The sequence below is a fragment of the Equus asinus genome, chromosome 12 (assembly GCF_041296235.1).
Source record: "Equus asinus isolate D_3611 breed Donkey chromosome 12, EquAss-T2T_v2, whole genome shotgun sequence".
NCBI classification, from domain to species: domain Eukaryota; kingdom Metazoa; phylum Chordata; class Mammalia; order Perissodactyla; family Equidae; genus Equus; species Equus asinus.
Window position 1 is genome coordinate 64,059,407 of NC_091801.1, and position 15,329 is coordinate 64,074,735.

The 15,329-nt window shown below is 41.8% G+C and overlaps 1 protein-coding gene across 4 annotated transcripts in view; it reads right to left on the bottom strand.

Annotated features, from left to right (window-relative positions):
• SAMD12 (sterile alpha motif domain containing 12) overlaps positions 1-15,329 on the bottom strand; it is a 383,927-nt gene that overhangs the window by 120,762 nt on the left and 247,836 nt on the right. The window contains exon 5 of one of the 4 annotated variants that reach the window (XR_011493306.1): positions 12,386-12,662. The exons of 2 other annotated variants lie outside the window; for them this stretch is intronic. Coding sequence is in view for 1 of the 2 variants with exons in the window: in XM_070481510.1 (XP_070337611.1) it covers positions 824-974 (151 nt within the window). In the remaining variant the exon portion in view is untranslated. Of the gene's footprint in view, positions 1-823; positions 975-12,385; positions 12,663-15,329 lie in introns of all 4 variants that reach the window. One more of the 4 variants, XM_070481510.1, reaches the window with a different exon arrangement.

The following is a 15,329-nucleotide window of genomic DNA, read 5'->3' on the forward strand; positions in this document are numbered from 1 at the left end:
CAGACATGGCACTGCTCATCAAGCCACGCTGAGGTGGCATCCCACATGCCACAATTAGAAGGACCCACAAGTGAAAATACACAACTATGTACCAGGGGGCTTTGGGGAGAAAAAGGAAAAATAAAATCATAAAAAAAAAAAAAGAGTCTTACAGATATTATATAAGTGAATCTATAACAATGTAACAGGTAATTAGTATATATTAATTATTCCCAATTATATTTTGGCTCAGAAATAAGCCAGTCTTCTCTCTTCACCCTTTTTTTAGTAGACAAAGCAATGGATATGAACATGCCTCCCTCTTGTTGAAACCCTGCAGAGACTGGCCCTTACTTTTAGGATAAAACCCAAATCCTGGTCTTCATGGCTTACACACCTTGGCAGGATGTGTTGCTCTTCATCTTTGGCCACCATCCACCTGCTTCGCTATGCCCTTATGCTAATTTCTTTAGTTTACCAAGTCCTTCCAGCCTTTGGGCTCTTCCTACAGGCTGCTCCTCTCCTGTATTGTTGTTCTCCCTGCTTCTTTGCTTGATTAACTTGCTTATTAACTCAGGTTCATATTTTTGGTCCCTTCCTTAAGAAATCCTTTCCCTGACCCTGTAGTCTGGGTTCCCCCTTAGATACTATCACATAGTAACTTCTTCACAACTGTCATTTAATAGCTATCTGTGCAATTCCTTCTTTAATGCCTATATCCCATTCTATATTTTAAGTGTCACAACAGCAGGGAAAAAATATGTGTGTCACTGCTGTGTCCTCAGCACCCATACTGAGCACATAACAGGTGCTCTATCAATATTTGTTGAATGATTGAAAGTACCTTTCAACTTGAGTTGACCATGGACTTGAAGCATCAGGCATTGTGATGTAGTGGAGAGTGGGCACACTTTGGACTCTGTCTGAAGTGAGCTTCTGTCTTTGGCAGCAAGAGGGACAAGTCACTTCAGCTCGTCGAGCCTCACTGTCTTCATCTGTAAGCATAACAGCACTAACTCCACCGCTGAAGAAAATGTATGGACAAGGTGCTGCCTGAGAACGATGCTCTGCATTGTTCAGGGTCATACTACTAGTAATACTGCCTTGTGAATAACTCTAGCCATTCTTGCTCTGTTTCTGGGGGAAAGTCTCATGTGAAAGCAAGCTTCCCACCTTCCTGCTTTCAGAAATCCAAAAAGAAGCAGGAATAGGGAAAAGCCTCTCCTCATGGCTGAACCAGGTTGCCTAACAAAGCCATTTAACGAGACATCTATAAACCTGCATTTGATACCATGGAGACGGCCTCAAAGTGAGGAAAGACATACAAGTGCTCATCCTGAGAGTGGAACACAGTTGTTCGGGGTCTTCCAACTGACTGTTTGACTCTTTTGTTCAACTTTGTTTCTAATATTTGTCCATACTTATGCATATGAATATTAGGGTTTGCATTGCATTGTACAATACACCACAATTTATTAACCACAACTGCAAATGGATATTGGGCTTATCCAATATTCCAGTTTTTGTCTGTTACTTGCCTTTCTTACAGACTTACTCTGACATCTAGGGGAGAGGTTCTTACCATGAGGGTTGAGGTCTGAAGGCAAACTCAGTCTACAGGAAGTAGAGGGACTCACTAATATGCGACAATGTGGAGTATGCCTTGTCGTGAAGAAATACGCATGGCCCAACCACAGAGACCTCCTGTGAAGGTGGGGAGTTTTCTCTAATACGATTGTCGCCAATGTGGTCATTCCTAAAGAAACACGACAAACATTTTGGAACTAGACAGGATACTGCTCCAACTCACGTAAGTTCTATTCAACTTACTTCACACTAGGTTCATGGAACAGTGGGCAGGGTGAAGCGTACCCAAGATATGGAGAGATGGTCTTGATACAAGAATTCTCAGACATGTGAAAAATGCTGAGTACGGCAAAGTTCCACTGCTGGGTCTACCCATGAAACTGGCTCTTTAGGCTGCTGAATGACAAAACTTATTATGTAAATGCATATCACATAGTCCTCAAATTAAGAGTGCCTGGGAATGCAGAGAAGTCACCATTGAAGAGTGAGTTATCAAAGAGGCCCCAAAGAAGGAATAAAAACAGTTCCTCACACAAATTATAAATATAAACACAAGGAAATAAACATAACATATAAAAGAGAAAAGAATGGTATACTTTGGAAAAGATTTGCTGCAAGAGAAAGACAAAAGTTTAAGAGAGTAACTACTTTATATTCTCAAGGCAATTACTCAAAACACAAACTTGCTAAAAGAGAGGTAATGAGGCAACAAACAGAGATAAAAAGGGGTTTTATGTAAAGGATACAAGAAAGCAAATAATTCCATTGCAGAATTTGAAAGTGCATGAAAAGCAGTAAAGGGGAGAATCAGCCCTGAATTATATGGAATTAGTGAAACACGACAGTGGTTCCCAAACCTAGATGATCACCAGAAATACGGGGGAGATATTTAAAATATACATTCCTAAGGGAAAATATAGGAGATTCTGATTCAGTGGGTCTTGGGTGAGGCTAAGATGTCTGTATTTACAAAAATTCTTTGAAGTGATTCTAAAATTTAATCTGGTTTAGAAACTATTAAGATGAGTGCAAATTTGAGACAACCAAGCAGAGTTCAGAGGGATAAAACAGGCAAGTGAAAATGATTAAAGAGGAAAAGACGGATTAGAATCACAGACAGAGCATATGTAGCATATGCATAACCAGAGTGAGGAAGCAATCGGTCCCAATGCAACAGAACCCATTTCAAAAACGTATATGGAGGGGCCGGCCTGGTGGCACAGTAGTTAAGTTCACGCACTCTGCTTCAGTGGCCTGGAATTTGTGGGTTTGTATCTTGGGTGCAGACCCACACGCTGCTAATCAAGCCATTATATAGAAGCATCCCACATAGAAGAACTAGAAGGACCTACAAGTAGGATATACAACTATGCACTGGGGCTTTGGGGAGGAAAAAAAAAAAAAAAGATGTTGCCAGATGTTAGCTCAGGGCCAATCTTCCTGACCAAAAAGTATTAAAAAAAAACACCTCTGTATATTGAAGAAAAATTCCCCTGAAACGAAAAAAAAAAATCTCTATTTTAAAAATTTTTCTTGAAGACTTTGTGAAAATGATGAACATTTAGATCCACTGGATATTAAGTCTGTAAAAAAGAATCTTCCCAAAACCCAGGAAAAAGAAATAGATCCGATATAAAAGAAAAAGATGCCAGTGGACTTTGTCTATGCGGTTTTCAGGGAGAATGGTTATGCTATGATTCCCAAATTCTATTATCTGCTCAAGCTGCCAGTAATAAGTGAAGTCAATCAGAAGACATTTTCAGCTGAGAAAGGGCTCTAGAAAATAGATGTCCTCTATCGTAACTGAGATTAACCAACAATATGGAAATTGAGGAATGCAAATATTGTTAAACAGCATTGTTTCTAAGAAGAATGTAAAGGATATTCTTGAGACAAGAAAGTCCCATTATACAAGAACCCACAATTTAACTATTACAGACTGGGACAAAAACGTCAAAGTAGAATAATAAAAACTGGGAGGGAGTGGTGGTGTGTGTGGGGAGTGGGAGGAAGGAAAGCGTGGTCATTCTTCATGTTTACATAGCAATGAGTCAATAGATATTGTTTCATTCTTGATGCTAATAATTTGAGATACATAGATTTAGATCATAGGTTTTAAACATGTGTCAATATTATTTAAAAATTTCATGGTAACTATCAGAGGAACTTAAAACAAGTACCATATCTACCAAATTCTTGGAGTAGAATGGAGAACGGGGAAGAAATCAAAGAAAAATTCAGATCACATAGCAAAATTAGCCCTTGGCCCTTTAGAAAAAGAGGGAACAAAGGAAACAAAAAAACTTAGAAAGTCAAACGCAAACTAACAGAACAGAATAAGAAAATAATCAGTTTTTGTAAATATACATACTTATGAAAGTCTGGAAGGATATGTACCAAAATGTTCACAGCCATTTCTGCATGGGGGGTTTAGACTAAGTGTAATCTTTTTCTTTTTGGCACAACTACTTTTATGGCAGTGATCACATATTACATATGTGATTGAAAATAAAACATGAACCTAAAATTCCTCTTTATTCATCTGAATGAACACTGATCACGAAGCAGCTCATTAAAACTAGAAATGACCAGCATAGCTGCAATGGCTGAGATTGGCATTTGCCGTGATTATGCAACTTGTTTCCCTAATTTGACTCATTTCCCCAAACAGGATGCACAGGTGGCGTTCATTTATTTAGTCACAACACTAATTACTCGTTACAATTGAGCTCTTCCCTGGTTTTCTCAACATAACCATTGCAACGGTAGGAAAGTGCCCTTGGGTGATTGCTTGTGTATGTGTGTGCAGAAGGGGTGGGACCTTGGCTTACAGCCAAATGAGTCTGGGTCCTCTGCTGCAGGGTCAGCTCCTGTAAGGTTTGGAGGGTATACTGCTGACATTTCAGTCCCTCAGCACCACACACTTCTATCTACACTTCAGTCTCAGCCTTCATAATGGCCCCCACCACAAACCTCAAACTCCAGCCACAGGAGAAAGTCATTTCTTGAATCCTGCTGCCATGCCTGGAATGCTTTGCCTTGATCAGTTTCAGTTCTGGAGTCCCCTGCTCCCTGACCTCTCACCTTCCCACTTCCATGGGGAGTTAAGGACCCCTTCTAGTGTCCATGGCACCCTCTGCCTATCTCGTTATTTATCTCATGTTGTGTTGTGACTGCTTAGTCATCTGTCTTGTCAAGGAAATGCCTGTCTCGCCAGGAAAACCTGGAATTCTTGCTGGCAGGGAATGTATGGTATTTGCCTTCCAGCATTAGCACAGTGTCTGAAAAGTAGAAGACACTCAAGAGCTAGTTATGCGTGGAGGGCTTCTCTGAGCTGATTCACTTCAGCTCCAAGCCCCTCCTTCCAAGCTGTGCAAAGGTGGGATTTTTATACAACAAAATAAGTTGGTAAGAACTCAATGGCAAGTTTGCTGTGCTCTGTGGCTCTAACCTCATCAAAGATCCCAGCCACCTTGTGCTTTCTTCTTATCTGCCACCTACATGAAGTCCCACCACTGTCTGGCAAGAAGCTAAGACCAAGCTTGTTCAGCTTTCTGAACATGATCCCAGGTGTGTTGCTACTGAAAGAGAAAGGATGTTCACAAATACCTCATGTTGATGTCGAAGATTCCCCAGCTGAACAATTACCGCACCCACCCCTATCTTTTAGAATATGAACAAGCCATGATTCTTTTGTTTAACCAATTTACAAGTGAAGGACAAAAGGAGTGCCTTATTTTCAGGACATATCAGGAGAGCATTAAATACAGTAAGACTTGACTTAGAGTAAATAAAGCATGAGAGTCACTAGTTGCTCACGAGACACACTAAAGAACTGGGCTTTATGTACTTCATTCTCCTCCTGTCTCCTCTCTGATCACTGGCCTTCTCAACCTCTACCATATAACCTCCACTCCAACCACCCTGGACTCAGGGTCCAAATAGCCCAGCACCATGCCTTTGTGTGTGTGTCCCATCCCTTCATGCCCACCCCACAAACAATCATCATCTTTCAAGATTGTTTCCCAAATGCCACCTCTTCTGCAAAGCACTCTCTAATTACTTTATCCATAATTAGAAATATAAACACAGTACGGGGCAGCTATTAGTACTATGTCACTGTATTAGAATTTATCTGTTTATACATCTCCATTTATGTATTTATTCAACAGCTAGATATTGAGCATGAGGCATGAGTTGAGCCCTTTGAGGACCTGGCCTGTGTCTGTCATCCCTACGACCCTATCCACCAGCACTGCACCTGGCATAGGCTATGCACACAATATCTCTTTGGTGCATGAAAAAATGATGGAAGGATAAAGCCCAGCTCTTTGATATTCAAGAATGACTATGCTCATTTTATAGTAGACAGATGCCGCACTTTTATTTAAGATATGTAGGGAAGATACCACAATTTCTTTCTTTTTTTTTTATTTAGGGAAGATACCACAATTTGTTTTTTTTAAAATAGATTATTCTTAAATTCTTCTCAAATCTAATTTGAGTCATATCTTTCATAATTCAAGCCTCCTCTCAATTCTCTCTTGCTTTGAAATGACAAAATGTAGCCTTTCATATGTTTGAAAATTATTCTAAAATTTTTTCAGCTAATCCCAACTTCCAAAAAATGTGGTGTTGAGAATCTCAATTAACTTTATTCTTCTCATGGGGGCGAGTTTTTGAATCTTGCTCTCTTTTTACCATATTTCCTCCTGTGGACTATTGAAGGCCTTTGCGTCACGTCACAGTCGTAGGGTCACAGCTTCCCAGCCCTGATGACGGCACAGCAGTGGTTAGAAGAGAAACTTCCCAGATCTAACAGGAGCGCACAGCCACTGCCTCAAAGGCCCTTTACCAACCACATAACATTCCTGATGTGGCTCACCTAGGACCCCTATTGTCTTGTCTATTTGTGTCCAGGCTTTCCCTCCTCTTCCATTTGTGCATGTGACTTTAGGGCGCTTCACTATGGCCATGTTTTCCCACTTTCCTAACATACAAGGGGTTTGAGGTTGGTTTTCCAAGGAATTGTCTTCCTGTACTATTTGGGGGGCTGGCCACAAACCACTATTGTCCTAAGTCCCAAGAATAATGTCAAAGAGTATGTGGAAAAAGGTTTTCAGGAACAACTAACTATCCCTCAACTTAGTGTATTATGGGTTGAAATACAACCCCCCAAACTTCATATATTGAAGTTCTAATTCCTAGCAAGTCAGAATGTGACCTCACTTGGTGTTACAGATGTAATTACATCTATAAGATGTAAGATGAAGTCAAATTGGATTAGCCTGGGCCCCAAATCCAATGTGACTAGTATCCTTATAAAAAGGGGAAAAGTGGGCACAAACACACTCGGGGGTGAATGCCTTGTGAAGACTGCAGTTATGGTGCCATACAAGAAACTACCAGAAGCTGGAGAGAGGCCTGGAACAGACCATTCCCTAGTGCCTTCACATGGAACATGGCCCCGTCGACACCTTGATCTCGGGCTTCTGCTATCCGCCACTGTGAGACGATACATTTCTGTTGTTCTAAGCTACCCTGTTTGCGGTATCCTGTTCAGGCAGTCCTAGTAAGGTAACACAGTGTGATATACTGAATGCTTTCTCACTTTATCTTGCTATTCTGAAGGTGGCAAGCCAGCTTCCCTTTGAAGTTTGTGCCAAGTCTTCCAGTTACATCATGCTATCTACTACCTTACGGAATGATTAGACATTTGATACTGCCCCTCCGCAGTGACCTGGAGAACACTAAGAATGCAATAGGAGGGTATCAGGTTAGGTAAAGAGGAGAAGACAAATAACATGTCTTCTTTGTGCCAAGTGCTTCCCACGTCTCTCTTCACTCCTGAAAACCACCTAGTGATGTAAGTCGGCTGCTGTTTATTCGCACATTACAAATTAGTTAAGATGTGGGAGGATCAGTAATCTGCTGACAATCACATAGCCAGAGTGATAGCAAAGACATTTGAATCCAGCTTTGTGTGACTCCAAGATTATCCTTTTGGGGAAAGTATTTAAACATCAGAATAGGTTACCAAAGAAAGCTGGCTACTATCATTTTCTTCAGAGCTTAAAAACAGGCACATTGTTATCTTTTATGGATAGGTTATGCATTGTTTTACCTGAAGTCAGGAGCATGGGCCATACAATCTTTCAAAGTTCCTTTTGGGCCTATGATTTTTATGATTATAGAATAGGCTTTGTGAATTGAGGAAGAAAGAGCCTTACGCTTCAGGAATTTTATCCATGTAGTCCTCATTTTATATTAAAGGACAAGATTATGCAACCAAGAGGGTCCCTAGTAATTGCTGGATTGGGACCAGCAATCCATGTCACATGCCAGTTCTGCTTTTATACTCCAGTGTCTCTTCCATGCTCTGGGTCCCAAGGTATTGAGTGAATTCAGACCGCTTGGAAGCAGGGAGCCCAAGCATGCTGTCTTGACATGCTTTCTTTAACCTTATGTCACTTTCTGCAGGTTAGGCAATAAAACTTTTATTCACTTCATAACATAATGCCTACCTAAAGACAGGAGTCTAAGGCCGTGAGAGTCTAGACTGAAATACCCTGAGATCACCAGGGGTAGTGGACCACACAGGAACCACTGCTAACAGCTAAGAGCAATGCGCAAGTAATCTAGATCAAAGACAGGTGGCAAAACTTAAAAGGATAGAAACAAAAATTAGCAAGTAAGTTATGTTTTCATGAAGATATAAGTTCCTCCCCCTGGGAAAGCGGATGTCTTCAGCCAGAATTGGATGAAGCGCACAGTCAGTGCCATATTACATGCTAGCTAATCACCGCTTACTATTGATAGTTTCTGCAGCTGAGGGTTAGTTTTAATAATACCTTTTATTTTTATAATTTTACCTAATTACCAAGACAGTGAGTTTATGTTTACTTTGGATTCCAATGTTGAAATGATGAAAAGGCTAATTTCTAAAGAAGAAAATGACCCTTATAAAGATGACATTTTCTCTTCCGAATGTTAAGATGCTGACAAAGTTTTAAATTGTGAGGAAAAGAGAAGTTTGGTTGCTGTTGTTGCTTTTAACTTTTCTTAGAGGATTTCTACTTCAAGGAGCTCTGAGTCTGTTGAAGGAACAAAGCAAATTAACCACTGGTTGAGTATTTCCTTACTTGGTAAACAGAAAGTCATTTCCACCTGTGGGGCTTGGCCTCCCTGGGCTGGAACACAGCTCTGCTGCTTGGAAATTGACAAAACAGCCCAGCATTGCTCCCTAACAACTTTCTGACATCCCTATGGTCTTGCTATTTAACATAAACAAAAAGAAATCTTTCGAAACCCGAAAGCATTTTAATCAACAATCTGTAGAACGTTGATCATATCAATATATTGACCCTGACACTCAGTATCACTGGGAGAATAAAGAACAAGAAGACACTTATCTTTAAGATTAAACAAAAGTCTTTGCTTCCCCTCTGTCCGGCTTCACAAAGTCCTCAATTATTTAAAAAAAAAAAACCAACAGAGGGAGAAAATGCACAAGCTGACACTTTGCCAAACATACCTGGGGAGGTAAAAAGATAATTCGTTAAAAGCGCGTATGGGACAGGCAGATTTAAAATCAGGGCTTTCCTCACATCTCTTTTAAAAAACAAAACAAAACTCTGGTGTTTGCCCTGAACCTCTCAGCCCTAGCCGCTGCTTTGAGGAGTGATGTTGATTGAGCGGCCTCACTGCTGTTTCTGCAGTCTGTTCAAGCACAGCCTGATGGAATGATGCGTCAGTGATTCTGCTCTTGCTCTTCTGATGGGTCCCTGAGGGTGCTTCTGAGTAAGCGTGCCTTGCCTCCCACAGCTCTGATGGGATGTGTGCCCCTTCCTCCTTCTCATGCACTAAACCTCCGCAGGGGGAGGTTGCCTCTTCTGGGTAGGTGGGTTGCAGACCCCCGCCCCATTCTGGGCTCCTCCAAGGCATGTTTTCATGTAGCTTGTTATTTCTTCTGGGTATGGGTGTGAACAATGACTAGACACAGATGAAACGGTGTTTCTGAATAAAAGAATGTGCTACCCAGGAGGCGTAACTGGCATTTAATTTGCTGCCTGTGTTCCATAGACTGTGAGCTCCTCGAGGGCAAAGATTGAGCCTCATTTGTCTTTGTAGTCTCGGTGACTAACACACATTCATTTGTTCATTCATTTATTCAACAAATATTTACTGAGAGCTGAAGGTACAAGATGAGAAAGGCACAGGCTTTCACAAAGAATTAGACATTTCCTTTGCCCCACAGGCTGGACTGCCATGGAATAAATACACTTTATAATACCAGATACATGAATACACACTCAAAATACTGTAAATAATACAAAAGCTGAGCTATCTTACTCATAGACTCATCGAATGTCAAAGATGAATGGGACCTGCTTTTATAGATAAGGCTGCTGATTCTCAGAAAGAGCTGACCACTCCTGATCTTGTGCTCTCTTCACCTTGAACAAGGTGGCCCATGGAAGATAAAGTACTTCAAGTGGAAATTTCCATTGCTTTGTTTCCTTTCTCCCCTCACAACCTAATTTTGTCATATATATAAAAAATTCTATTTTTAATATATTAATTCCCAAAGGTTTACATAATTCAAGAATCTATAGACCACGGTTTAAATAAAGATTGTGAACCCAAATTTTTACAGGAGCCAGGATGTAAATAATTTAAGTAACAAAGCCAGGGGAAAGAAGGGGGTCAGAATAGAGCAAACGGGAAGCACATGCTCTTGTTTCAGGCATCGACTCCAAATTTTCAGCTTAAAGCAATCATTTTATTTTGCTTATGCTTTTGTGGGTTAGGAATTCATGAAGGGCTCAGCTGGATGGTTCATCTCTGATCTATGTGATGTCCCCTCATGGGGATGGAGGATCCACTTCCAAGATGGCTTCCTCAGTCATGTGTGTGGTACCTGGGTGCTCCTTGACCTTCGGTCTTTCTCCACCTGGTATCTCTTCTTCTAGGACCGTTTCATGTGATGGGCTTTTCACAGCATGGTGGTCTCAGAGTAGCTGCACTTCTTACATGGTGGTTTATTTCCCTGAGCAAGTGTCCTAAGAGTCAGGAAGTAGATGCTGCCAGTTTAAGGCCTGGGTCCCGAAACTGGCATAGCATCACCTCTGCCATATTTTACGGGCCAGAGAAGTCACTAAGACTTCAAGGGGAGGATACCTGACCCCACCTCTCAATAAGATGAGTGCTAAAGAATTTACAAACATCTTTAATGTGCCACAAGTCTGTTTCAGAGAGCAGACACTAGGTACCAGGTTGTTGCATTGTGGGCTGTGGGCCAGTCTGAAACAGTTTGAGTTTTTAAAATAGAAGATGCAAGTTTATATTTAAAAATGCGATCTCTTCTGATCCTTAAATCTTAGCAACCAATTCAAATTTTCTGAAAAACTGTGTGTGCCAGAGACGCATATTTGCAGATACTACCTATGCCCACTCGTGTATATCCTTTGCTTTCAGCACTAAACCAAATTCTCATAAAGGAATTTTAAGAAAATACTGACACGCATTTGGAAATATTTTGCCTATGGCTGAAAATGAAGATCTTAAGAGCGTTTCACCATCTTTGACAATAGATTTTTATTGAAAACACACCAGTAGGTAAATGAGAGATCTTTTTATATAACTCTATCATGATCCACAAGAGAACACTGAATGTCTCCTATTCTGAGAACTCCCTTTCCCCATTTCTATCCTGGGCGAATCACAGTCTGATGAAGAGTAGAATGATCTTCACTTCTTGCTGAGTTTCACTGAGAACTAGAAATACAAGATGATGCGGGAGGTACTGACTTAAAGCCCCAGAGGAAAGAAAAAGAGAAGCCCAGAAACTAAGAATCACTGACATAAACAGCCCCAACTCCCCATTAGTAGTTCTTAAACATTAGTGACCAAATCACCTTCTAAATCAGAAGAACTAGAGAATGTTCCAAGACAGCATTTTGAATCAATACTCTAGATGATTCTGAGGTAGGTGGCCCCAGAACCACACTGCTGGTACTCAATTACAGGAACAAGCTTTTGAAAGAGAGCAAGACTGGGCACAGCTATAGCACGAATCATGCCTGCCTCTTTTATGAGTTGGTGGTAGCTGTGGTGGTCATGCAGGAGAAGAATGTATCCAGTGGGCTCCATTTCCCTGACTCCGTGTAGAAAACGTGCTAGGAGATATGGTTTCTAGCCCTGATTTGCGTTAGCTAGCTACTTGAGCTGAGGGAAGTAATTACCCTTTTCATGGTCTGTTTCCTCTTCTGTAAGATGAGAAGGGTGGGCCTAGGTTTCAACAATGGCAAGCACAACCGTCCACATTCTGTGCTCGAGGTGGACCCTGCTCAGTCACAGATCCATGCTTTCTGCTAAGGCCTGGCCTTACAGTCCTCGACTCAGCTACTTCCAACAGACCAGAGTTAACGTTTGGGTTGAAACCAATTTTCCAGCCCTGGTGGGGGATCTCTATGGCCTCTTCCTGCTTGTGTGGCTATATTATGGTTTTGGAGTGAAAGTCAGGTGGAAAGAAATCATGAAAGGTAGCTTTGGGGGGCAGAAAATAGTTTTGGGGACAGGATGTCTACAGAAATGGCAACAGGAAATCTGAGAACAGTGGGGATCTCAAACAGTCAGCCAGCCAGTCTCAGGGCCAGTTATCATGGCAATGGAGGTCTTGGTGAATCCCAGCAGCTATACCCCAGGACAATCAGCAGGAGGGGCAGGGCTGGGATTCGGGTCAGCAAAATCATCGGTCGGCACATACAAGAATCCAGGAGCGAGTGCCTCCTTGTTTTGCACCAGGCACCTCACTTACCTCACCCTAGTCCTGGCCCTGAGGAGGGGTATCAGTGCGATGGAGTTGCAAGCTTGCTGCAAAGTTGTCATCTCTACAATAGACCCCTTGGGTGGAGTGGGAGCAGGCTGTGTAGAAGGGGAAATGCAGACAGATCGGGCCAGACAAGGCCAGGACTTCCATGGATTTGATTTCCTGAAGAGCATTTAATGTAAAGGGCAAAGTCTTCAGATCTGTGTTGGGTTAGCTGTGCAACTTGGTCAAGCTACTTAATCTCTTTAAGCCTCAGTTTTTCAATCTGTAAAAGAGAAATAAGAACACCTTCTTGGCAGGGATGTTGTGAAGAGAATGTATATATGGCACCTGGCCCATAGTATTTGGTCATTACATGGAAATTCTTTCCTTCTTTCTAGACTCCATTCTGCCTTGAGTGACTGTCAGGAAATGAAGCAAGCTGGGGATAGCAACCTTCATACCAAAAATGGATGTGGAAATCCACGTCCTTGTGCAGAGGAAGATTGGCAGGTCTTTACATGCATTGTTGACTTTCTGACTCACAATTGCTTTCTCTTTTAACTCCTCCCATCCTGCTCAGGTTGGACCTAATGTGGGAAGGTCTTGTGCTCTCCTCACCTTGAGCAAGGTGGCCCATGGAAGATAAAGTCCTTTAAGTGGAAATTTCCATTGCTCTCTGTTTCCCTTCCGCCTTCACAGCCTAATTTTGTCATATTAAAAAAAATTCTGACAATATAATGCCAGGATCTTGCCCACGAGGAAAAATCTCCCAGTACTTCCCTGAGGCCCAAGTTCTAGGAAAAAATATTACAAACTCTGTGTCATAGGCCTGCTTAGTAAGAATTATCGCTTCCATTTACTTAAGTGATTCAGACATGCTTGGCCCAGTGCTAGGCACTTATAAATATTATCTAAGTCTCCCCTACAACCTTGTAAGAAGTAGACAGGACTATTCCCAGTTTCCAGATGAGCAAATAGAGGCTAATGTGGCTCAGAAACTGTAGAAATGGAATGGGAACCAGATCTTTTCCTAAGTTCTTAACCACTGTTTACTACTGAACATTCATCACTCTGAAAAATGTAAAAAACCTAAGAGAAGTTCATTGCTCTCAGGGAGTTTAGACATTCAGAAAAGAATCAGCACCAGCATGTGAAAAAGAAGAGTGTAACATGGTGTGTAGCAGTTCAACTAGACAATGAGCTCCTCGGGGGCAGGGACTTAGTTTCATTCTTTTTTATATCCTTATTTTCTAGTGCCCTGAGTGGCTCCTAGTAGAAGCTCAATCAGTGTGTGTTGGATGTAGGCGTGAATAAAATAAGTTCTAAGGTATATGCTACAGAGAAAGAGATTGGTAAAAATTCAAGGTCCAGGGAGGTCCCTAGGAGTACAATGGAGACGGTCAGCTTCATGGAGGAGAGAGTGAGACGTGAGCTGGGATGCAGAGAGGGTGAAAAGAGCAAAGAGGATAGAAGAGTCACACAAATGGAGGCTCGATGCAGCATAAGCATGGGGTACTGAGACAGTGAGGAGGACAAAGCGTTTAGAGAAATTGTGCACCAGTCAGCTTGGCAAGGAGCCAGCCAAACCAACTAGAAACTGGTGGGTTTTTGGTGTAAGACTGTCCATTATGTGGAAACAGGTCAAAGAACAAGGTCAAAGGAAACAGCATAGGCTGGTCTAGACATATAATGTAGGGAAGCAAACTGGAGCAGACTGGATTTCAGGAAGCACAGTTCCCCACCCATGGTAGAGGATATGCAAATATAACTTTTGGCAGCTGTGAAAAACACAGGAGGAAGACAAGTCAGCCACGAAGAATGCAGGAGGAGGAGGACCAGAAGAGGTGCTTGGAGGAACACACGCTGGGGCTGATCACCCTCTCCATTTGGTTATTCATGAACCATAGCAGCCTACCTGCTCCCAGGAGACCCCTGGTGCATCTGTTTATTCCGTAAAACAAACTCAGGGAAATCATACTTACTAACAGAAAAGTCACAGCCTCAGTCACGAGGCTCAAAAAGCCATAAAGTCCCTTTAGTAGGGCTGTCTAACTAGATATATTAAAAATTTCATATATACATATGCAGTTTAATTTATTTTCATAAAAATGCTAATATAATTTTATGTACATTTATGTAAATAATTTTATCCTGGGCTAAAGAGCTAAGTCTAAAAATGGAAGAATATAAAAGATGGCTCTACGGTGAGGCTATCAGTTCCATCCTCACCCTTCCCACCCAATTGTTCCAAAAGAATAATGAAATTGTACCAGTCAGTTCCACTCTGTCATGGTATATTAATCTATGTGTCGCAGACAGGAAGAAAATCATTACTTGATAATGACCTCCACATGGGCCCCAGGAACACTAACATTTCTCACCAAGAAGCCCAGAGTGGTGATGTGGGGTGATCTCTGCCTCTGACTTTTGGAATTGAACAGCTCAACTGTCTGCTGCAGAACCCACACTGTCTGCTGCAGAGCCCCAGTGACCATGAGATGTTAAAAGGCGTTGTGAGGAAAAGGATTTTCTGATTGTGATGGAAGTCCCTAAGACCTTCCCCAGGTTTGGTGATTTACTAGGAGAACCAACAGGTCACAGCACATAGTTGCAGTCCCGGATAAGATTATTATTACAGCAAAAGGATACAGAGCAAGCTCAGTGAAGGGAAAGGCACATGGGGTGAAATCCAGAAGAAACCAGGCACAAGCTTCTAAGCCTCCTCTCCCAATGGAGTACACAGGGTGCGTTTAACTTCTCCAGCAAAGAGTGGTGACAACATGTGTGAAATGCTGTCTACCAGGGAAGCTCATTAGAGACTCACTGCCCAGAGTTTTTATCAGGGGCTGGTCACATAGGCATCTGCTGCCTAGCAGGTACCAAAATTCCAGACTCCCAGAAGGAAAGCAGGTGTTCAGCATAAATGACATTATTTGTATGAACAATTTAG